This window comes from Drosophila albomicans, chromosome X (assembly GCF_009650485.2).
Source record: "Drosophila albomicans strain 15112-1751.03 chromosome X, ASM965048v2, whole genome shotgun sequence".
NCBI classification, from domain to species: Eukaryota; Metazoa; Arthropoda; class Insecta; order Diptera; family Drosophilidae; genus Drosophila; species Drosophila albomicans.
The window spans coordinates 3,142,034-3,167,580 of NC_047627.2; the positions used below are offsets into that span (position 1 = coordinate 3,142,034).

Here is a 25,547-nt window from a genome sequence, read left to right on the forward strand (position 1 = left end):
TGTTGTCCGAATTAAAGTCAACTGTTACTCACGCCCTTCCACTTCCACTTCCACTTACACCTCCATTTGCCCCTCTCACCTGGCTTCTCTCCCTGAGGGAACTCCACACATAAATATGGACACAGGCTGCACCTTTTTTCAATGATTGCATTTTGACTTTTAAATATGCACAATATTTTGCATTTCAATTGCGGTTTTTCACTCCGCACAACAAATGTTATAATAACTCTGTCAATTTGTGTGTGCACAACGACGGCAACAGCAGCAACAACAACAACAACAACAGCAACAGCAACGTGACGAGCTGACAAATTGCGTGGGTGACTCCAGCGGTTGCTGTTGCTGTTGCTGTTGCTCTTGGCGATTTAAGCTCGGACATTGCTGTAAGTAAAGCCATGAAAATGATTTGCAAATGTCAAGTATTGCCAATAGTACCAAAGAGTTCTTAAAACCAATCAATTTATGCTGCCTATACACAGAAATAGGTTAAATACTTGGAATATATTTTTTATGATACTATATTAAACATATTATTATAATATATGTATATTCCAACAAAAAGTAAAAAAGGAAAGGAATATGCAAAATGTCAAGATTTGTCTGGTGGAACATTTTTTTTTTTTCAAATATATCAATTTATTATACTAAATTGAATATGTAAAGTGTATACACAGTTTATAGATAGGATATTGACATATACATATGTACACAAGTATATTTATATATAAACTAGAAATAAATCAAGTGCAAAGAGTAAGAAAGCTATCAGTTTTGAATTAAATAACATGCTGCAGTATTTTTCTTAAAATTTAATAAACCAATAAACCAAATATATCAAAAAATACTATAAATATTAATATACTTTGTTAGGAAAATCGGTATACTAATATACTACACATAATGCAAATATACTGTTGAGTACAAAATATACTAAATTGTTGAAAGTCAAAAAGATTTCGATTTATAAATCTTATAGTAAATAAACGTTTAAAACCTTCCTACGAAACCAAAGTAGTGCGGTATTTTTCTTAAAATATACCGAATAATATACCGAATTATACTAAAACAATATTATACCAAGGTATTTGTTAGGAATATCGATGTACCAATATACTATACCTAATGAAAATATACCGTAGAGTACAAAAATACCAGATTTATCAGAAGTATATATCGATTTATAGATAAATTGACATTAAATACCATGCTATATATAATATATGTATATTATTTAATGATATATTTTGCTTTGACTCGAATACAATAAAACGCCTTTGTTCAAATTTGTAAAATATTATGATAAGCCCAAAAAAAAAAAAAAAACAACAAAAATAATAAAGAACGAATTGAATATCATTCTAATTACGATATCACTTTAACCACATAACAGATATTCGGAAAATGCAAATAATAACTCAAAGTGCGATTGTCAAAGGCTGCTCTAAAACAAATCAAAACTAATTTAGCTGCACAGCAAAATAAAAAAAAAAAAAAACACAAACTAAATCAAATTTATAAACCATATGTATATGTATGTATGTGTGCATATATGTATGTATGTATGTGAACAATTGAACCTCGCAGTGCAATTTTGCATTAATTTGTAGAGCCGTTTTGCAAATGCGTTATGAATAAAATAAAACAATTCCAATATTTGCACAGAGACACACACGCACACACACACGGAGACACACGGAAAGTGTTTCATCAATTTTTGTTGACTTTTTTCATTTAGCATTTTATTGGGTTTTATTGTTTTGTAATGGTTTTTTTTTCATCATTTGCTTTTCGGCGGTTGCGAAAAGAAATTGCATTCGTTTGGTTTTTCAATGTTTGCTTTTACGTTTTTATTATGCGTGTGTGTGTTTGTGTGTGTGTGTTTGTTTTATTTTTTGTGTGTTTTTGTCATTAAAAATCGAAATTAATTAAATTGTGTCAAAGCTATTAAATTTTATTGTCATTTGGCGATAAATAAATAAATGTGCAATATGCTTAACCCCTACGCTCAGAGTGTTTTATTGAATTTGATTTTCTCTGAATTTACGACCCGTGTGTGGTTAGCAGTGAGAAAGAGATAGACATAGTAGATAGTAGATAGAGATAGTGTGCTTAAACTTCAACCTCTCTCTCTCTCTCTCTCTCTGCTCGCCCCGCTTTGGGTAAACATAGGCTGGTCTTGGTCTTGGGTTCGGCTCCAGGTATTCAAAGCTATCCAAATGTGCTGTTAGTCACCCTTTTTGGGGGGAGTAAGTGTGTGAAGAGTGTATGTGTGTGTGTGTGTGCTGTATGTGTTGTGTGTGTTATTGCCGCCGCCTGGTGTGAAAAGTAATTATGGCGCCTTATGACAGCCGGTCAACTTCCAACTTCATTCAACGTCCATTAATTTGGCCACACTTCACTTCAAACTGGCCGCACTTGAAGCCACCCTGTGATGCCCCTCTGCACCCCCCTCCCCGCCAACACTCTCGCACCTTCTCCTTCTCTTACATCAGTCAGCTGCGCTTGTTGCACTTCGTCTTTGCCTTTGCCTTTGCCTTTGGTTTGGCCACACGTCTCTCGTTTTTGCCTTTTTGTTTGTTTTCTTTTTATGTGTGTTGGCTCAGCTGGACGTTGAGAGGGCCTGCAACATGAGTCAGACAAGGGAGGGAGACGGGGTGCAGGGGGCACATTCCATTGCTGGTCACGTATGATGACCCAAATGTGTACCTCCTTCAACCTCAACCTCAACTTTAACTCCTCAACTAGAGTTCTTCGCTGCCTTGCCACATGCTTCACCTTCTCTCTGTCTCTTTCTCTTTCGCCCTCTCCTCTTCTCTTCACTCATGTTTGGCTATGTGTTTTTAATAAAATTTATTACACTCTCATATGACAAAACCTCCTCCTCGCTCCGCCTAATAGAAAAACAGCAGACGACGCGGTGGAAGCAAGGGAACCTTAATTTTTATATGCATTCCTCGCTCCAGCTCTTCTTGCCCCTCCCGATTGTATCTGCCTCCTCGTTTCGGCCCCATAATTATAACATAAAATTTTTTATTGAAATGCTGAGGCATTTTCATTTACGTGTTGATCCAAGCGGGTGGAGAGGAGACGAGAGGAGAGGAGAGGAGAGAACGTTAACGTTTACACGCAACAGACGCATGTGTATTTAGTATTAGCCACACAAATGAAATAGAAGTAATAAACATTAATTTTATTAATTTATTATTGCACAACACATGGAGTTGTAGTTTCAGAAAGAGACGGAGATATATGTATGGTGAGATACATAGTATATCAACTGGCCGATTAGCGAACGCATATCTTTAAAAATGCATACAGCAATCAGGCAAATTTAATTTGTTGGCTGGATTAAGTAAAACCGCACAGCAGATAAGCAACAAAATGTAAATAAAAGAAGATATATCACTCATTCTTGATTGTTCGAGTTCTCAATCCCTTATTTATCGATAGTTTGTAATTACTATCGATTGAGAACTTAAACTATCGATATGTCTTATTTAGTCTCACAAAAAAACAAAATGTAAATAAAAGAACATATATCACTCACTCTTGATTGTTCGAGTACTCAATCTCTTATTTAACGATAGTTTGTAATTACTATCGATTGAAAACATAAACTATCGATATATCTTATTTAGACTTAAAAAAAAACCAAATATAAACAAAAAAGGTATATCACTCGTTCTCGACTGTTCGAGCTGCCAAATTAATTAATAGTTTGATTACTATCGAGTGAGTGCTTAAACTATCGATATATTTTATTTTCCTTGATTCTACTTACATATGTATGTAACTACAATAATGAGACAATGAAATGATTACTCTAATAGCCAACGTATATTAAAAGCAAATTAAATATGACTTTTTTTTGGCAATTATTACAACTATTCAAAATAATTATACAAATTAATTGGACAACAAAATGTCCGAATTACGAAGAAAAACATTGTATTCATTTTGTAAGCTAAAAGCTAAATTTGTTGCCAAATTAAAACAATATCATAAAGCGTATAATAGAAATATTACAATAGAATAGAAATTAGCAATAAAAAAAAGGGGAAAAAACAACAGCAATGAACAAAGCAAAGAATGAAAAACAAACAACGTATGGCAATGACAATTGCATTGTGCAATATTTATTTGTTAGCTTAATTTATGCAGTTCGTTAGACATTAGAATATGTTCCGAGACTGACAGCTGGAGAATGGAGTGTGTCTGACTTTTTACCATATATGGACTGAGCAGATACATATATACAAAGCTTATTTAATATATGGAACTTTAGTTTAATCGATTAGTTATTCATTTGACTTATGATTACTTCCGTGTTTTGTGTGCATAATTATGCAGAAATCAGATTTATCAGCGGTTTATTATAATTGCAGAATTGCTTTCTTATTTTCCCTTAATCTTTATATATTATTCAACACTTAAAATTAAGTAATTTCTTATTTATCCCTTTCTTCTTCTCCCTTAACCTTTATATAGTACATTATGGAATACTTAAAGTTTAAGTTTAAGTCTTAAACTATGTTAAAGTTACACATTATGCAACACTTAAATAAAAGAACTATACAACACTTAAAATAAGTAATGAAAGGCATTACTACTTGTGGGTCATTGATGCTAGAACTTTGTAGAACAAAACAAACTAATTAAATTTGTACAAACTAAATATAATACATAAATAACCCCTTCTACATTACATAGTCATAGTAGAGGTAAATCTGATAGATGCGATTGCAAGCAAAGCTTTAGTATGACACGAAACGAGCTTATGTTTGTTTCTTTTCTTTTGCACTTCCAACATCATTGTTGCATTAGCAAACGGGGCAGAGCTCATTACGTGAGGCGAGGGAAACAGCGCACAGACAGCTCGTTTAATATCTGCCACACAATAGCAGATGTGTAATGGTGTATGGAGTGCATCAAATGGCACCGCAATGCACCGCAGTGCAACGCACACGCCAATGTTGCATTAGCACCCCCCACTGTGCTCCTTCTCCCTCCACCCTTCTTCCCCGTCACCTGTGAGGCAGCGTGCAACACAATCTCCGCTTAATGAAAAATTGCCAGCGCGTTATTTGTTTAATGCGCCTCATCAAACAAGCAGCGTTGGGCATTTTTGCCTTGGTTGAGACATTGATCCATAGTCAACCGCAGTTCCCCCCTTTCACCCCTTCTCTCCTCACCTGATCCCCCTCTCAAGTTGCACTCTTTGATCCACAGACAGGTGCCGGTCTCGGCTTTCAATTTGCTTTCAATCGAGCAACGTTGAATGTTGAAAGCGAAACCGCCAAAAGGCGTCATTGGAGAGGGCGGGGGCGAAAAAATGTTAATAAATTATGCGCCAGCTTATTGTTCATTATACATTTACTATATTTATAAATATATAGTATTATAAGTACATATGTGAAAACTTAGTAAATGAATCCATCGCCTTGTGAAGCGCTCTCAAATGTCACGTTATAAAAAACCATTTTCATCTTTTGCTGGCAACCACAATCGCTTCTCTCCCTTCTCCGTTCTCCTTTTGGTGTCGGTTGCGCTTTCGTGGTTTCGATTTTTGTGACTCTTTTGGACATGTGTCATAAAGGAACGCGAGGCTCAAGTGAAAATCAGAAAATAATTAAAATTCACACACTTTATAATAGTGTAGACAACAACGAAAACGCAACTTGCGGCATGTTGCAACTTCACTTCGTGTCGACTTCAGTATGTTCTGCAAGAATTTTTATGGCAAAACAACAAATTAATTATGAAAAATAAATAAATTGTAATAAATAATATAGATAAATAAAAATTAAAAATATCATAAAATAATATACCGGAAAAATATTGAATTGAAAAATATAGAATTGAGAATCAGAGAGAAATAAAAAGTTAATATTTTCTTAAAATATACTAAATTAATAAACCGAAAAATAGTACAAAAATACCAAAATCAAGAATTGGTAGAAGAAAGAAAAGGAATAAGTTGGTATTATTCTTAGTAATACGAAATTAATATACCAAAAAATACTAAAATATACACAAATGCATGTGTAATAAATAAAATATACTAAGAAAATGTCCAAATCAAGAAGTGATATTGAGTGTAAGAGAGAAATAAAATGTTAATATTTTCTTAAAATATATTAAATTAATTAACCGAAAAAAATACTACAAAAATACCAAAAGAAAGAATTGGTAGAAGAAAGAAAAGAAATATGTTGGTATTATTCTTACTAATACGAAATTAATATACCAAAATATACTAAAATATACAAAAAAAAAAATGTATGTGTAATAAATCAAAAAATATAAATGAATAATATATTATGTGATTTTAACTTCTACTCACCTGAGAGCGCTTCGTAAATTTTGATTTATTAAACAAGTAATATCAAATAAACTATTTTATTTGTCCTTAGACTAAAACTAGGAATTTTGTAGGCATTTCTGGCGAAAGTTGCAATAATGTTGCAAGCTTTCTATTTTCTTGCCGATCTATAGAGAGGAAAGGAAGTTGGGTATTATGCTATAACTATATGTTTGAGTACCGTTATCACACTCACTTGGGCAATGGCGGCTTGTAGTTTATGCGGCGATTCATGCGCTGCTTGGCCTCTTCATTGCCGATCGTGGTAGTTTGAAAAGTTGTATCAAATTTCGTACCGCTGTGCTTCTCCCCGCACCATGCCACGTGTGAATCGTAAGCCTTTTCATTGAAGCTGCGACCGCAATGGACGCAGGTTTGTAACGCTTTGTTGTAAAAGTTTGGAACAAAGCGGCGACTGACCAACGGCGGCTCCGACTTGGGCGGCGAAGATCGCTCTGATGCCGGCGATGATCGCACGAATATCGTTGATGATCGATCCGTCGATGGCGGCGATCTCATTGATAACGGCGAAACTCGCGCCGATAAAGGCGAAGATCGCAACGATGTCCGTGCCACGCGGATAATTTCGGCAGGATCTATGTTCATGCGCATCAGCGAGGACTTGCTCAAAGCTTGCACGCGTTTATCCTTTTGGGATGGCACCGTTTGTAATTGGACCACGATCATCTTCATTTTCACCTCTTGTTTATTTCCATCCTGATCAGTAGGCTTCACCTTCTTATTGGCCACTTGCTTCTTCTTATTCTGAACTTCAGGCCTTGGTGTCACCACATTATTTTCCACCTTCGTTTCCTTCTTATCCTTCTTTTGCTCCATCACCACCTGTTCCTTTTTATTGTTGGGACATGCCATCGGTTTTTCAACACGCGTAAATTTATAGTCTTCTTTGTCGTTTTTCCATCGCTGTTTGATCGAGTCGAAAACTTCTCGTTTCTTCGAGGCCTTCAAACATATAGCAACGTGGCGTTTCAGCGAATATGAATCAAAAGTGCGTGCACAGTGTGGGCAGGGTTTCAAAAAACTAATAATTGTAGATCGATCCATATCGAAGAAAGTACAGAATTATGTAGAATGCACAACCTTAAAAATCTCTAAAAAAAAAAAAAAAAATAAGAAACACAAATTAAATGTTCCTACTATATTAGATAGAAATTTACGAATGAGTTCCAAAGCATCTATTTGCTTTAGATGCTCACATATGCTAGAAAAATTCTAGACTACTTTGATTGAGAAATATGAAATGCAAAAAAAAAAATAAATACAAATACAAATACAAATGGCTTTTATAATTTTCAATATCTTTGGTAAACTGTCTCTGCTAGTCTTTTCATACCAAATTTTACATGATTGGATTAAGAACTTCTTAAGTTAAACATAAATTGATTTGAAAAAAAATTTATGAAATTGTTCAGGATTTTTGTAAATTGTAGAAAATTTGAAAATAAAATCCATCGGAGTAATAAATTAATAGTTCTACAGATAATTTTTTTATCAATAGATGCTGGAATCAAAAATGCCTTATATCCGCATTCTGGCTCAAAGTCATAAAATGCACAAATTTTTGTACAATTGCCAGACTAGGAACGAATGTCCCTAAATTCCAAGGTAAAAAGATTGCATGTTAAAGCTGAAGATTGTGATAGGGTAAACTGAATTAGACTGAAGTCACTCTGATGAATTAGATAGGGAGAAATATTCGTGTTGCAAGAGATACTCTTTCATCTCTTACTCGTTGCATATTATTCTCATGTTCGATAAGGCTCAAATTTCAACATCGTAGGCTTTTCTTGCGATACGCTATATACAAACATACATATATAACCCATTATTTTGTTGAGTGCAGCTCTACGCAGCTGCGATCCATTGGCGTGTCAGAGACTGACTGACTGACTGAGAACTGCTTCAAGTCGTTCATTGAATTGAATGTTGAAATGGAATTATAAGACAGACAACGTTTTATACACAAAAATTATGGGCTCTGTCCGGGCAAACACTTGACAGGCCCAGACACAGATCTCCCTCCTCGCTCCTACTCCAGCATCTCTGTTTGGTTCCGTTCCGGGTGCATTTAACGAACGCATTTTTCATCTCTCCGCTTGGCCGCTGCTGCTGCTGTGAAGTGATTTCAAAATGATTATTTTTTGACACATGGGGCAACACCTGCATCGCATTTGATGGCTCTGCTGCTCGATGCTTGCAGCTGCCACAGATCCGATGCCAAAGAGCCCGCCTTCAATATGCATGAAATGCTGTCGTTGTCGATGTCGATGTTGATGTCGATGGGGAGAGAGAATACAAATACATATAAAAGTATCTATATATGTATATACGTGTGTGTGTGTGTGTGTGTGTGTGTGTGTTGTGTTTGTGTATAATTATATAATTTGACTGCTGCAATTATGTTGTTCTTCGTTAATTGAAATGTAAACGTCATCATTATGATAAGACGACGTCCAGGCCGCCTGCTTCACATCTGATGTGGGGCCCCCGTCTTGTTGCCCCCCTCCACTCCTCCTCTCCTTCCACTCTCTTGTTGTTGCCATTGTTAAATGCTGACGTTGACGTTGGCGTGCACAAGGCGAAGCCAACAGCGACGTCAACAGCGACTGCGACTGCGACTGCGAGCGTGTCAATTCTATTTGTGAGACACGCGAGCCGCCTTCGCATTTAATGGCAGACTTCCAGCTCCAGCTCCAGCTTGGGCTCCATTTATGAATAGGCTTGTCCAGGGTTGTCAAGCGTGGCGCATGTTATTGTAACCACCATTTAGCTTATCGATAAACGAGCAACTTTTATGAACTAGACCGAAACCGAAACCAAATCGAAACCACATCACACAAAGCATTAAATACAAATTAATAGAAAAGTCTTTAGCTGCAAATTCTTTTTAGTAAACATAAAATTAATGTTTATGATTAGTAAATGTGATTTGCAAACTACATTGTTATTTATATATCTCATATAAATGAATCTTATTTATTTGGAATAACAGGCAAACAAAAAAAATTAAACGAACAATTAAAGTTCTTCAATGTCAAATATTATTTTTAAATTTTATATAAAATTAGGCACCTAAGTTTTATGGTTATTATTAATGTTTATTTGCAAATTCAATCATTCTTATTTTCCGACAAAATGTACAATACTTATTATTTGATTGATCAAGTTTGATTCAATGCAATGAGCACAAAAACGCCGACTTCAATCGTGTCTTAGGTGTCTTGGCTGACAGTCTAATATATTTGGCATATTTTATTCTATTTTATAATGTACTATTTATTTATTTATTTTATTTTATAATATATGGTATTTTTTTGCATGTAGTTCTATATCAATGTACCAAATACAATCGTTGGTATATTTGAAGTATTTTTCTGTATATCAATTCGGTATTAAAATGAATACCGCACTTTTTTGCTTTCAGAAAAAATGGTTAGCAGGTATCTCACAGCCGAGCACACTCGACAATAGCTTTCTTACTCGTTTTTATTGTATTGTACCGAATACAAATCCTTATTGTAATGAAATGAGTCAGAGCGGCTGAAGCCTACAGGCTTATTTTTATTGTTATTGCTTCTTGGCAAATAAAAGTATTATTTATTATTCACATACTAAGAACAAGTAAAAAAATTATTTAATGATTATTAGGCGAGTGACTTAGCAAAGTTTTAGAAAAAAATACAATGTGTTTAATAAAGTTATAAAGTTATAAATTGCCAACTATATTTTAAACATTTTAAAATTAAAATTTATGATTTTTATTATTGCTACTGAAGCTATTACTAAATATCTAAATTCTACAATAAACAATAATTAGTTGTTTAAAAGTTTTACATACAAATAGAATGCCGGTATTTTTATATTAAAGAATTTAAATATAATTGTATATTGATTTAGTTGGTTTTAGACGAGGATTTTAAGGAAAAATATGTACGAATATTAATTCTAAAGTGTATGATTGCAAATTATATTTTAATATATATATTTATATATTAATATATTTAATAAATAACATTGGGCAATTTATATTTTTTTTTAATTCTTTGCTAATTTATAAAAAATATAATATAGTGTGTATATATAATTGCTGTTAAATTCACAACATAATTAATGTGTGAATTGCTCTTAAGTTTTGAAGAGCTGACAAATAAATATCTTAAGCGTTTGCTGTCTCTTCGTTTTCTTAAGATCTCATTCGCTCCGTCTGTCTGTCTGTCTGTCCGTCCGTCTGTCTGCTCGTCATTTCCATCGCAAGCACGTGCATGGAAATTTGAAGACAAACATATGTACGTATAGAGCATATATACGCATATCGGGGAGTCGTACATTTATCGATAAGGGGAAAATTAAACAGCAGACGAACAAAAAAATGCTCATGAAAAGCAAATAATGAGAGCGAGAAACGTGCGTTCAATGGCATGGAAATGCCGCTGCCACGCCCACGTCTTGGTAACACCTTCAACACAGTCTGTCTGGTGGTTTAAATGAGTCAATCTCCGAGCTCAGACATTGATTTCAAATGCGAGTTTGCAGCGCGCTTTGAATGTGTCGCCCAGAATGTTGGAGGCGCAAAACTTTGCACCTCGCTGCTGACATGATAATGGAGGTGTGCAGTTGTCTGTCAGGTGCCAACGTAGTCGGAGAAAATTCCACTCTAATTCAATTGGAAGTGGCATGAGTGGCAAGTGAAAAGTTTTCTGCCACGGTTGACCACTGGACAGTGGGCGTGGCAGTAGTAATGCAGCAGCAGCAGGAGGCAGTCGACTTTTGTGGTTGTTACGTGGCCTTGTCGAGTCTTTCATTTGTAATAAGTTGTCTGACCATTTCTTGCATTCCTCTCTCTCTCTCTCTTCAGCTGTCTCTTTAGTCCTGTCTGCAGACTGACCGAAAATAAAATGTGCAATCTCGTAACGAGGGGCATCGCCTTCAATTCTGCATTTATACGCCTTCCTCTCCACCTTCTTACCTGCGCCCACGTCTCCGTCTCCGTCTCGGTCGACGTACGTGACATTTGGCGGCGCCACAAAAGCACGTAAAAGAAAATACTCTGTAAATCTGTACGTCATTTCGTTTCGCTTTTTTTCGTTCGCCCAACTTTAGTTTTTGCTGGCTGGCGTCTTTGGTCTTGCAAGGTTGCCCAGACTTTGACTTTGCCTTCTCGGGCTCGTCGTTCGTCCTCATCCTGTTTCATTTTCATTCTCAACGTCTTCGTCTGGTTCACTTTTTTTTTCTTTTTGCGTTTCTCTTTTCATTGCCGCCTTGTTTACAACTGCGTCGCCGGCCAAGCGCAAAAAGTGTTTGTTGCCGCAGGACGCAGGACGATCGAAGCAGGTTCAAAAGGGGGGCAAGCAGTTGTCCGCTGCTGAAGCTGCCATAAATTTTGCTTATCTAAACGGAAAAATACAATTTGTAATTGAAAATATTTGTGCGCACTTACACACACACAATCGCACACACGCCGAGAAAAGTTGCCGCTAAGTTTTCCTTGTACTTTTGCCCATAGTTTTCTTCCATTTTTTTTCTGGCCGTCGGCCTGCTAAAGTCAGTTGCCGCAGAACAAGATTGAGACGGCGACAGCAGCAACAAGAACAGAATGGGAGAGAGGGAGAAGCAGGGGGGACAGCAGGACATTTCGCCAAATGGCCGCTCAATTTTTAATGGCTTTCCGTCTCTTTATTTAATTGCCACTGCGCTTGGACGTTGCAAGTGGCAGTGGCATGAGAAAAAAGGCTCAACGATTATCTCATTTACTTATAACTATTTCTTATTCAAGCTGTTCGCTGTGTTCGCCGCCTGACATGCCATCAATCTGCTCCTTTTTTCTTTGTGCTCCTTAAGCTGCCTTTTGAGCAAAATAATGTCAAAATCTAATGACAAAAAATTATCTTCATTTTCACAGAAATATATCATATTTTGTTTCAAGGCAGCTGAATTTGTAATTAGTTGACTTTTCAGGAGCATTTATGCTCTAAGTGCCTACTTTTAATATTCGTTAATTCAGAATTCATTATGATTTATTGAAATTGTCTTTAACTATTTTGAGCTGTCTTTTTAAACCGTTCTTTTTATGGAAGAGAATTGTCTTCTTTCTCATAGAATATCTTATATATATTCATAATTAGATGACTACTTATAATCATTGAATTTTCCATTTTCAACAATTATAAATATAGGGGAATTTGTTATGATGCCAAATAAATTCCAATTTTTAAGTATTGAACAATGCCATTTTCCATTTTCTATCTTTGACTTTTAGAATTGCAATTGTCGATTATCTGCGACTTGTCAAACATTGTAATATTGTAGTTTGATTGTTGCAAAAACTCGCATTTAAATCATTTAATCGCTGTTACAGTCTTACCTCGGCAACAGGGAAACTTTTGTAGAGTGCCACAGAGATTATTTAGGAAAAGTTTTAATTGACTTGTTGCCATTATTGTTGATATTGATTTATGTTTAGCGTAGAGTAAAGTTTAGCAACTTGGCATCGATACTTGCACACACACACACACACACACATGCATGTATATAGTGCTATATGTATCGAGTAGATCGAGTACAATTGAGTTGCTCCCTGCGCTATTTGAGTTTGAACAAATTGCTCTCGCACTTTCTGTCTCGAACTGCAAATCGTTTTTAATGCGTTCTTAATTAGCTTCTGTCGTTGGGGGGAGACGTGAGAGAAAGAGTGAGGGAGAGAGAGCTGCTGCTTTAGTTGAAGTTGTGGCACTTGTTCGACATTTTCAATTGGCCGCATTACTTGAGATGAAGTCGAAGCAGCAGCAGCAGCAGCAAACAGCAAGTGCAACGTGGAATGCCCTTAAACCACAAGTGTGGCGCCACTTGGCAGCAGTTGCAGCTACGCAGCTACAGTTACAGTTACAGTTACAGTTACAGCTACAGTGGCATACATGTGCTTACACACACATCTCGATAAATCCGCAGCTTCGTTCAATGTTGAGCGTTTTAATTGTTTGCCACTTGGTTGGGTAAGCAGCAGCAGAAACAGCAGCAGGCGGAAGGCGGAAGGCAACCGCAACCGGAAGGGCTGCTGGAGAGTGGAGTGTTTAATAAGGCGGTGGCGGAGGAGAAGGGGGCGTGCCCAAGTAGCAAGTGGCAAGGAAAGTGGGAAGTGGTAAGTCAAAGTCGCAGCTTATGGCACCTTGTGCAACAAGTTTCCTTTAGCTCCAGCTTCCTTTTATTTTCACCTCTCTGTCTTTCTCTCTCGTTCTCGTTCTCTGCTGTTAGTCAAAGCTTTTAGCAGCCGCAGCGGCACATAACGTGCTACACACACACACACACATAGAGACAGAGTGTGTGGCAGATTATGTATGTACTTATGTACTTATATTCATATCCATATCCTTGCGCCTTGTGTGCCAGCTGCAGCTGCAGCGGCAGCTGCCGCAAATTGCGGCACGACTTGTGGCATGCTCCACTTTTATTAACTTTTTAATGCAGCGCAGTTGCCCCTCTATCCTCTATCCTCTGGCCTCTCTTCTCTTATCTGCTGCAAGAGTTTTGCTAGCTTTTATAAGTTCATGTCTAGCAGCTGCTGAGCTCAGCTCTGTTTCCTGCAACAGCTTTTGCTCCTTGATCTCTGCCTGCTGCCTGCCTGCCTGCCTGCCTGCTTGCCACAATTCCAACTTGCCACCCTTGGTTTGCCTTCCACAGTTTGCTGTGGCATTTTTGGTGGCTTTTGGCTCATCCTTGGCATGCAAATGTTTCAGCTACAGCTACAGCTACAGCTGCTGCCTCGCCATCCACATCCACATTCACATTCACATCTTCATCTCTGTCTCCATCTCCATCTTCACTTGCATTTCGTAGTTCGACTGCAAGTCAACTTCTGTCTCCGGCTGCTGTTTGCTTTATTGGCTCAGCCAAAACTTTTGCAAATTAATTACATTTTATTGGGCTGCACTTTGGCAACTGGCAACAAGGCAACTGCGAACTGGAAGTGGAAGCTGCAGATGCAGATGCAGCCAAGATCTTCATCGCTCAGCTGGGGCAAGTGACTGCCTCAAGGGTTAAAGTTCACAGCGGCCATAACCATAATAACTTAATGCTCCCAAAAACAAAACAATAACACTAACAATAACAATCCAATGTGATAACAACAACACGATGACCAGAGAAACGTAGGGAGGGGGATGCGGATGAGGAGACGCAGCCCTCTCTTAATACAACATGAAAAACATGCAGCTGTCAGAGAGAGAAAGAAAGATAGAGAGAAAGAGGGAGGAGCGAGCGAAAGCGAGGCTGCGAGCTGTTAAAATGCATTTTATGACTTTCAAATACGAAAGCTCATAAAAAATGTGGCACGAATTGCTGGCATGTGGCAGGGGCAGGACTGCGATGGAGAGGAGAGAGGAGAGAGGAGAGAGGAGAGAGAGGGGGGCAGCATTGACATAAAATGCCAGGCAACCAACAATCATAGAAACAAGTACTTACTACGTCGACACCAAATGCGCGTTTTTATGGCTAATCAAACCTTTGCCACAGACACCAGCAATGGCAACAAACGGCAAAAGCAACAGCAACAGCCACAGCAACAGCAACAACAACAACAGCAGCGACAACAGCAAACGGCAAACAACAAACAGCGACAGTGACTGACAGAAAATAAAGCGTTTCCACTGTGTCTGCAGCAGACAGAAGACAAAAGAGCGTTAACTTCCACAAAGTATCGCTTCGATTTTCAACAAATGTTTTTCACATTTTTCTTTTTGGCATTTTTTGATACCCAGCAAAGCAAAACAAGTGAGAATTTCAAAATTTAAAGTACTTGTCAGACACTATGAAAATTCTATTTGGTTAAAGATTGATGAAATCTAAAACTTATGATTCACAAACAGCTTAAGAACACAACTAAAGAGTAATGAATAAGGGTTTAAGTGTGACCAAATTAAATAAAATACAAAATACCGTTCAAAGTGAATAAAAGTATTCCAAACAAGAAAATAATTTGGATATTATTTGGACTAGAAATGCTTAACACAATTTGCATATAACACTTATTTCAACTGCATATCAAGTTTGTTAACTTTAATAACTATTTCATATTAAGACAAGTGGGATAACATAGTAAGTTCTAGCGCATGAAGATCAAGTTTGCTAGCTAAAAATATAATACTAATAGATTTTTAGACTTTTGATCTAGTTTTAATAGTCCAAGATAAGATGCATTATTGCTATTTTCTGAATAGTTTAATCATAAATTGTTGCTTGCATATGAAGTTTGATAGTTAGAGATATGTTTTTGATAGGTTTTAGGAGAATATTAAAACTAAAACACAAATTTTATAATGAAATTGTTTATTAAGATAAAATTTGTTGGTTATTACTTAATCTCAATGACTATAAAAACAATGCTAGATCAACACAATTTAAATTTGAAAATTTATATCTACTACATGCAGATATAGCGCCGTAGAAATGATTGTAGCCATCAAAAGTTATATATATATACAAATATTTTTTAATTTTAAGGATTATTCTTTTGTGCACATATTTCAACAAAGTTTTGTTTTTTGTTATTTATTCGGTTGAATTTGTGTGAAGTTTTTGCGCTTAATTTATTCAGCATTGTTGAGACTGCAACATAATGCGGCACAGTGGAAAAACTGTTTAAAAAAGCGTAAAGTGAAAAAAATATGAGCATTTTTTCATGTTGATGATAATGCACCAGCCACAGCAAAAGCAAAAGCAACGGCATGTGTTTGTATACATGTTGATTTGTGTGTATATATGCATATCTGTCTGCCCGTCCGTCCGTCCGTCCATCTGTCTATCTGTCTGTCTAGCTGTCGGTACTTGTAGGAGTGCCAGCTGTTTATGATGCGTTTACGACACGTCACAGGACACGTACACGTGCCTAGGCAGAGGAGGAGGGAACATTGAACGTGGCAGACAGCAGAGAGCACAGCATCGTTAAACGGGGCCAGGGTGGGAAGGGGAGGAGTCGTAAAACTAACGGGTGTCGAGCTAAAATAATAGTGCGACCGACCGACGGACGGACGGACAGACGGAACGCTTGTTGTTGATCATTTTGTTGTTATTGTCGTGATTGCAAAACACGCAAATTGTTAAAAAACAGCCAGAAAAAAAAAATAGAAAGCCGGGGGAAAAAATGAAATATATATGTACGTTTGGTATAGTGGGAGAAGCCCCCACACGTTGGGCGCCAAGCGTCGCGCATAAAAATGAAAAGCGAGCAAGAGAGCGAAAGAGAGAGAGAGAGGAAAAAATGAATTTATTTGATTCGTTTGATGCTCGTAAAAATCAATGAAAACATTTTCGGGCAGCCGCTGCCACCTTTTGCCAATCTGTCTATAAGGGAGCACCACGCCCCCCGCCCACACCCTGATCCACTGATCGCATATATGTGTGTGTGTGTGTGCTTTTGGAGCTGTTCCAATGAAATGCCGTCGAAAAGTTTTGAGCCAAGTTTCGTATGAAATTTGTAACAGCCTCAAAACAAACTATAAAACTTGAAGTTTGAGTTTCTTTGAAACTGTTTTTAGTTGTTTTTTTCGTGTTGTTGTGCTGTCTGTCTTCTTCTTTTAGTTGTTTTTTATGTTGTAGGTAGAATGGAATGTGTTTGAAGCCAGTTAATTGGATTAACACTGCAGAGATGTGCGTGCTGTGTTTGTGTGTGTGTGTGTGGGTGAAGTGAAATTCGATTTATGACCGAAATGATTTAATTGCCAAAATGCCAAAGAGATGCTGATGCGGATGCTGACAATGGCAATGGAGGGGAGAGGTGAGAGGGATTACACTCTGAGTGTTCATTTTACAGTTAACTGCTTCAATGAATTAGCTAATGAGATCGCATTAAAAATACAAATAAATACAACGACTTGAAAGCAAAAGCGATTGCAGACCCAAAATAAAATAATATCTGCCTTATTTTTTCCTAAATCAAAATGGGATATAAAAATAGACTTTTATTTTCAACCTCGATTTCAAACTTATTTAAAGAGCGATCCAATGAGCAACTCTTAATTAAAAAATGACGATGGCAAGTCTTTAATATATGTCGAAATAGACTTAAGTTAGGCTCAGCATACGTTGAATAACTTTTTAGTTCTTCAATCTCTTTTTTAACTCTGGGAATGCTAATTGTAGAGATAATGTAAAGAATAAAATGTTGTTTAGTTGCAGAAGAAAATAAGTAGGAAAGCTACAGCCGAGTGTGCTCGACTGTGAAATACCCGCTATAAAAACAGTAAATTATTACGGTATTGCTCTTCAAAAATGTCAATTTAATATACTGAAGAAATACTTAAATATATTAAAGGCTGTTTGATATAAACAATAAAATAATGCGGCTTTACTAATAAGGAAAAATACTAAAAATACCAAAGGCTACATTTGGTATAACATAAAAGTAAATTACAGTAATGCGGTATTACTTTTAAGAATACCAATTTAGTATACTGGAAATACTAAAATATACCAAAAACTAAATTTGGTATAAAAATAAATACCATATTAAAGAAATACCATATTAATATGATGATAATAATACCGAATTCTAAATTTGGTATGTCGATATACACATAACAATATGCTGTGTTCAAACGGACGCTGTTCAAGATTGTATGTATATCATGAGCTCTGAGATGCCTCCTTCTACCTGTTAGAAACACTTGCACAAAGTTATAATACTCTTCTATCCTATGGATAGCGGTAGAAACAAACACATTAGAAGTTCACCAATTAATGTTGTCTCTTTTGATATTCGGGTGTAGCAAAACTCTGTGAAATTAATGTTTAATGAATGTCAATTAACAATTGAAAAATATTGCGCATTGGCATTGTATGAATGTGCGAACAAAAGAGCAATTGAATAGAGTACCAAAAGTGATTGTATTACCTCCTGTAACCTGTTACCTGTTACTTCTGATCGTTGCCTTTGTAGTTCTGGTTGTTGTTGCTGTAGTTGTTGTTGATTTTCGAGTGCTCGCAAATGAATTGGTCGCTTTGAGTTATTCTCTGTGTGTCCATTGTGCAGACCGTGGACTCATGCAATGTAATTAATTTAAGTAAACCATGTTCAAATTAGTCGCAAAGAGGAGGACCACGATGCGGAATCAAGTGAATCAAAGTTGTCTGGTAATTTGATCAGTGTTTCCTTCTTTCATTCACCTTTTTCCGTCGTCGTTGTTGTTGTTGTTGTTGTTGTTTCACTAGTGGGCCAGGGGGCGTGGCATAGGCAGGGTCGGGGCAGTTCGCATCAACACACATTTTGCCAGCAAGTCGAGCATTCATTCTGATGGGGCTAATAAGTTTTGCGGACAGGTAAAACTGGCCTGGCCGAGGGCTTCTTAGCTCAGCCCTTGGCTTTAACTTTGACTTTCACTATGGATTTGCCTTTGTCTTTGGCCCTTTTTTTTGTTTTTGTTTTTGTTTTTGCATATGCCAATGGAATCCCATCAAATGTAAACGTGGCTCAAGTTGCCAGTCTTTAATTCGCATGTGTGTGCGTGTGTTGGGTTTGTGTGTGTGCAACAACATAAAATTAGCTCAATGAGCATTTGTGCAATCAAGTGATTTTAAACAACAAAAATTGGGGGCTGCCTGTAATCGAAGTTGAGCAGCGCAATCGCCAAGCAACCCTTGAGAACCCCCGCAAAAAAAGGGTTGTTCTCCTTACCCCCTCCCCTCCGGTCCGCACTCGTTGCCTTAACTGCGTCCCTGAATATTTATTCGTATTCTTGCCAGGATCTCAGGCTGTGGCAAATAAATTTCACACATATTTGCACTGTGCGTGTGTGCGCGTGTGTGTGTGCAGTCAATAACTTTTCGGCACAAGGTCGTCGTCGTCGTCGATTCATCGTCTTGGTTGATTGTACTGGAAGAAATAAAATGAGTGCACCCTCAACTTATTCAAAAGGAAATACTCGCACTCACATCGCAACGCATCGCACTCTGACTCGCAACTGCTTTTAGCATATGCGAAAATGCCATGTTATGTATGCTTAATTTTGTTGTGAGTTGAAAGCGGCGTTTTATCTGCATGTAAACAGGCGCAGGACAATGCCAGTGTCCTTGCACGTGACTCATGCGAAGAAAAAGGGTTCCCTCTTATGTGAGTGTGCCACCAACCCACCCACACACACACACACACACATTCATTCATTCATTGAACTCAGTCAGTGAGTTGCCCCTTCTGGGTTCTGGGCTTTTGTGTAGTTGTGGGACTTCAGAATCGTTCGGTTGCCCTGACGATTATTGCAGTTCAGATCATTGGACAACAATTGTAAATTGATTAGAGCGACAAACTCACCAATTTGCTGCCATATCAAGTTCCATCATCATCATCGTCGTGGGGTAAACAACTCTTTGAATACCTCTGGATGACTCATTGGGCACAATTCCCTCGCAATTTTTATTTTTAGTTCAATTATTAAATCAACTTTTCACATTTCCTTCATCTCAGCATCTCAAAGTAGCAAATGCTTTTTCTTCACCAGTTAAATCGATTACCTTATCATTTCAAATAACGAATTATTATTAGATTAATCAATAGTACAAAAAAACTTTAAGTAGCCACTACAAAAACTAAATAAATTACATCAAAGTGTGAATATAAAGTAAATTAACTTGTGCAAAATAAAATATAAAATTAAACCATATATGAATCCTATAAAAAAACTAGTAAGAAAGCTAAGCCATTTTCAATAAATGCAAAACAGTGCGGTATTATTCTTTATTATACCAAGTTAATATACTGAAAAACATACTAAGTATACTGAGGTCTTTATTTGGTATATTGATATAATATTAAATTCAAAATATACCATAGAGTACACAATAGTTTAGATACTTAAAAATATTCTTTTGTATACTAAAAGCTGTATTTGGTATAACGATATTCCATTAAATTTAAATATTTATAGTACTAAAAATACTAGATTGACAACCAAATACCAAGTTATTATACTGAAAATGCTAAAATATACCGAAGTCTCTAATTGGTATATCGATATACTGTTAAATTCAAAATATACCATAGAGTAGTAAATATACCAGATTGTCAACAAAATCAATTAAGCACCGACAGCATATAAAATTATATATGTAACATAAGTTTTAGAATTTATATCTGATCGCAACGAACCAGGAATCATTAGAACTGTATAGAATATTATCTATTTTGTTTTTTAAACAGCGCTTTAATTGCAGTTCAGATTGTGCATTTTGAAAAGCTCATTTTAAACAGCATTGAACCAATTCAAAGTCAAGCATTATGGTAAATTGATTGAGCTTTAACTTGTGACATATATTAAAGAGATTACGAAACTAATCCCATTAAGTCGCTTTAAGCTCGCCCTCTGATTCCATTCATCAGCTTTAGTGATTTGCACTCTGATTTCCAGCTGAATGAGCTATACACATGTGTGTTTAAGGACTCGACTTTAAATTCGTGAAAGTCTTTGAACGTTTTTTTCGCTTCTGCTAGACAAAACATTCGAATGTGAATGCGAATGTGAGTGTGAGTACTTATTATACTATTGCAAGTGGCACTCGCTAGCAAGCAAACTTGCCATGTTCTCTGCTCATCATCATCATCATCATCATCATCATCATGATTATTGTGGGTTACTTTCATTGCGTTGCCTTTGCTTTCTTTCTACATTTTTGACAATTTTCTGTGAACTCGCGTCATTTGCGAATGCGAATGTGAATGTGAATCTGACTGTGAATGGGAATGGGAATGGGAATAGGAAATGGTGGGTGGCAGGCAGGTGAGTGAAAAGGGAAGAGGAAGGAGGCGCTGTGGAAGTGGCAACAACGTTAGCTTGTCACATTTGCCACAACACGATTTCCTTTGACTGCCAACCTTTTTCTTCTCCCTCTCGCTCTCTAGTGTTGCGACTCTCGTTTCACCTTCCTATGCCACACACACACACACAGTGCTACAGCTCCTGTTTCTGCAACCAAAAAAAAAATAGAAAAGAAACGAAAAAAAGAGAAACACACATTCTTATTTATTTCTATTTTTATGTGTCACACACGGCGAAAGGAGCCACACGCATTTATTTTGCTGCGCATTTTCACTCCTTTCTAGTTGGTGTTCTCTCCTTGTTGTTGTTGTTTCCGAGTTGCGAGTCCTTTGGCATTTTGCACGCGGCACGACGACAGTCTCCCAATTGTGTTATAAATTCAAAAATGAATAACGCACGTTTGCCTGTGGTTTAAAATTCTATTTTATTTTATTGCCATTGCCAAACGCCTTCTGTCCCTCTCCCACACTTTTCTCTCTCTTTCCTTCTCTCTGTCTGTGATGTCCTCATTTTGGCTACCACTTTTGCTTGGGGTTTTGGTTTCATTTCGTCGCGTTGCGTTTCGTTTCGTTTCGTTTGGTTTCCTTTGTGGAATGCTTTCACTTTCCACAACTGCCAACGGAACTTTTCCACAAAAAATATGGAACACTCTGCCAGAGTTCGCTCAATTAAAACCATTTCGAAATATTTCGAGTGGGTCACCCTGTCACAGTGTCGAAGTCGACACTCGAGACACCCTGTGCCGCAGCGATGCTTCTCCCTCCGCCAGCCTGTCACATATTTCAAAAAGAGCCTAAGTATTGCCTTTTGTCTGCGAGTTTTTAAAGCTGCTTAAAGAGTTGTGACTGCCTGCCTCTCCTCTCTTCTTCTCTTCCCCTCTCTCCTTACCCTATGCTCTGACATTTTTTATGAGCTTTACTTGGCTTCTTCTTTAATGTTCGTTTTTTTTTTTTCTTTTTTTGGTGCTTGTGGCAACACTTTTTACCATTTTTTTGGCACATTATTTTGTGGACTTATTTGAGCAAAAAAAGAATTTATTAGCCCAACGCGGCTCAATCTGAACACTCTTCGCGTTCTTTGCCCTTTCACTTTAAGTGCTTTTGCAGATAACATGGCGTGCAGGCGACAAAAGTGTCAGAACCGCATAAATTATGTTGCTTACGATAAGAAATAACTACTCAATATGAAATTGTGACTGAAAATCTGTTAAATTAAAACCAGATTCTCTCTCTCACTCTCTCGTTCAAATGTCAATCACAAAGTGAGGCATAAAGTATTCGGATATTCAAAAACTAATTGACATGAACTACTCGAGCGAGAGAGACAGAGAGAGAGAGAGAGAGAGAAAGAGAGAGATGAGAACTTTTCGAGTTTGGGCTAACATTTAATTACGCATGCAATTGGAGAACTGAAGGATGTTGAGAGAGTGTTTTCTTGACAACTTTTGCAAGAGTTGCCTCGTTGCCTAGTTGGGCGCATGCTATTGACAGCCACTGTAAGCTGCACTTATGTATGTGTGTGTCTGTGTGGGTCTGCTGTCATCATATTTAAATAACTCAATTTTGTAGCTACCCAAAAAAAATCTTGCACATCTGACATCTTCAATTTGCTGTAGTTTTTTTTTTTTTGTGTAGTTTTGCTGATTCTCTTGCAATTCGAGTTACAGTTACAGTTACAGTTCACTTGATCCCTTTGGCTTTGGCTTTGGCACACAGTGGGTGCTGCAAGTATACGCATGCTAATTAAATTATTTTCCTTTTCTCTATCTCTTTGCAGCTCACATATTTCCATATTCATAAACACTCAAAGGACAAGAAGCAGCAGCAGGACTCTCAACTCATATCGCAAAACTTGGCTTTTCAGCTAGTTGGTAAGTTGAGCATATCTACATATATACTGGCCTTACTTACACGTGTGTGTGTGTGTGTGTGTGTGTGTGTGTGTGTGTGTGTGTGTGTGTGTGTGTGTGTGTGTGTGTGTGTGTGTGTGTGTGTGTGTGTGTGTGTGTACACTTGGTTTATTTTACCGTTTTATCAAAGAGCATCACAACAATGACAGCAACAACAACAACAACAATAGCAAGCAGTAAACTTATTGGAATTTCAAAATGTCGACATTGACATGCGTTGAAAACGTTGTCAGTTTGTTCCCTCTACTCCCCCCTCCCCGCACGCCAGCGACCTCCTCTTGTGCTGACCCCCGCCTCCTTTTTATTATTTTTTTATCTCAGTTTTATTGTATTTTATGTCGCAGCCAAAGTCAACCAAAAATCGGCTTAAAAATTCGAGAGCAACAATCCGAAAGATGCGTATCTTGTAGCTTTTATGCGGCTGCCGCACGCATTATGGAACTGTCCCCCCTCCCTGTCTCCATTCTTCTCTCCAATTCCCTCACTCTCTCAAGATGTAACTGAAGATTTTCATTTTCTATTTCATAAAGTGTCGCTGGGGTCAAATGAAGCTGCAAGCGTATTTCCACCTAATAGCTGCTCTCCCTCTCTCTCTCTTTCTCTTTTGTCGCTGTCTCGCTCGCACAGATATGCATCTGAGCTGCTTTGTGTGTGTGGCATTTTATTGTCATTGTCTGTGGTTGGGCTCCACGTCTCTCCCTCTCTCTCTCTCTCTCTCTGTATCTGCGGCCTTTTGTTAGGCCAACTAAATCAGTCAACAGTCGACGGCACAGATACAGATACATTTACCCCAGATACAGATGCAGATACGAATGTATCCGTAATTGCGTGCTGGCCATGCAGCTGCCTCTTTACCTCTTTGCGTCGCCGCTCGACGTTTTGTTTATGATTTGTCAAGATTTTAATCCCATCGAAAATGTGTTTTAAATTGCAGCGCCTACGATAAGAATTGGGCCAAAGGTGGGAAAAGCAACTCGCTCGCTCGAAATAAACCTGAAATTTGTCGCTGGCCACAAGTTGCAAGAGTTGCGTAAGAGGAAGCGAGGGAGAGAGAGAGAGAGCGAGACAGGGAGACAGGGAGCCAGACAATATGTTATGGTGACCATAATTTGAAACAAAAAGACGAACTCCTCTCCGCCTGTCTGAGAGGAGTGCTAATAAATTCACCTTTTATCGCAAAATATTGTCAACATTTGCGAAAGACAAACAGCTAAGCCCAATCCCCACACACACACACACACACACACAATTACCTCTTCGCTTTCCGCCTGCGTCTGGAGCACATCTTCATGGCGCGGTTATGTGTGTGGGAGGTTTTGGCAACATAAATCTCTCTCTTGTTTCCCCTCCCTCAGTCACAGTCTCAGCCTCATCCTCATCCTCTCTCTCTCTCTCTCTCTCCCCACTTCTCGTGTGCTCACGCTCGCTGACTTCTGATTGAGGGAAAGCCCCCGGAGAAGCTACAGCAACAACGACATCCTGCCGCCTGCCGTCTGTCTGTCCGTCCGTCCGGTTGTCTGTCTGTCTGTCCGGGTGTTGATTTTTGTCAACCTAATACAAAGCGCAAACAAAATTTGTGTTGGCATTTGGTTAGATTTGCCATTTCTTTGCTTTTTCCTCAGCTTTTTTTCTTGTTCTTTTTTTGTTTTTGGTGCTGGCGGGAAAAGCATCAAAACAATGGGAGGACCATATATACATATGTATATGTGTGTGTGTGTCTGTGTGTGTGTCTGTGTGTGTGTGTGTGTGTGTGTGTGTGTGCGACATATTAGACTCGACACTAGCAACAACAAGTTAGTGTTGATAAAGGATTCCATTTTGTATTTTCGTCTTGGATTTGCATTCTAGGAAAACTCAATGTACACTGAGCGCCAAAAGTTAATGCAAATTAGAGCGAATTATTACCTCAAGTAAGAGTTGAATAGATTGATTTGGGATTTGAGTTGATTGGGCTAGACAAGCATCCATGCAAAAAGAGAGAGAGAGGAAATTTTAAGAAACTCTAAAATACAAAGATTGGAAAGGAAAGCGAAGCAAAGTCAGGCAATACTTTAATATACCATTTCATTGCTAAACTTAAAAATACAAAAATGGGATAAAAGAAGCGACTAAAACTAATTCCAATCACTAAGTTTTACAAAAATACATATCTATGCCAAATTTCATTAGAATAGCTGCCAAACTGAATGAGTAATTTGAACAGAAAACACAGGACAGACAGACAGACAGACGGTTGGATTAATTCAGCACATATTCTGCTGATTAAGAATTCATATAGTATGTATATGAGAAATTATAAAAGCTTTTGCTAGAGTATTAAGGGCGTCAGCAATTGAGCTGGTTTATCTGTCTTTCTGTGTGTCTGTCTGTCTGTCAATCACTCGCTGCAGCAGCACATCAATCAATCAGGTTAAAGAGAAATAAATGTTGCAAGTCGAATTGCAATATGCATTCATGCAGT

At 37.6% G+C, this 25,547-nt stretch overlaps 2 protein-coding genes across 2 annotated transcripts in view; one reads left to right on the forward strand and one right to left on the reverse strand.

The window, feature by feature from the left end:
• Nucleotides 1-25,547, forward strand: part of LOC117567051 (hornerin) — a 110,752-nt gene that overhangs the window by 60,537 nt on the left and 24,668 nt on the right. The window contains exon 3 of the mRNA XM_034246778.2: nt 22,954-23,047. The gene's annotated coding sequence lies outside the window, so the exon portion shown is untranslated. The remainder of the gene's footprint in view (nt 1-22,953; nt 23,048-25,547) is intronic.
• LOC117568923 (uncharacterized) lies at nt 5,356-7,496 on the reverse strand. The gene is made up of 3 exons (XM_034249836.2): nt 6,558-7,496; nt 6,344-6,489; nt 5,356-5,722 (listed from the first exon to the last, which is right to left on the reverse strand). The coding sequence occupies exons 1-2, from the start codon at nt 7,424-7,426 to the stop codon at nt 6,474-6,476; spliced, it is 885 nt and encodes a 294-aa protein (XP_034105727.2). The 5' UTR covers nt 7,427-7,496; the 3' UTR covers nt 5,356-5,722; nt 6,344-6,473.

Coding starts and splice junctions, on each gene's coding strand:
- LOC117568923 (XM_034249836.2), bottom strand. CDS start 7,426: ATGGATCGATCTACAATTATTAGTTTTTTGAAACCCTGCCCACACTGT.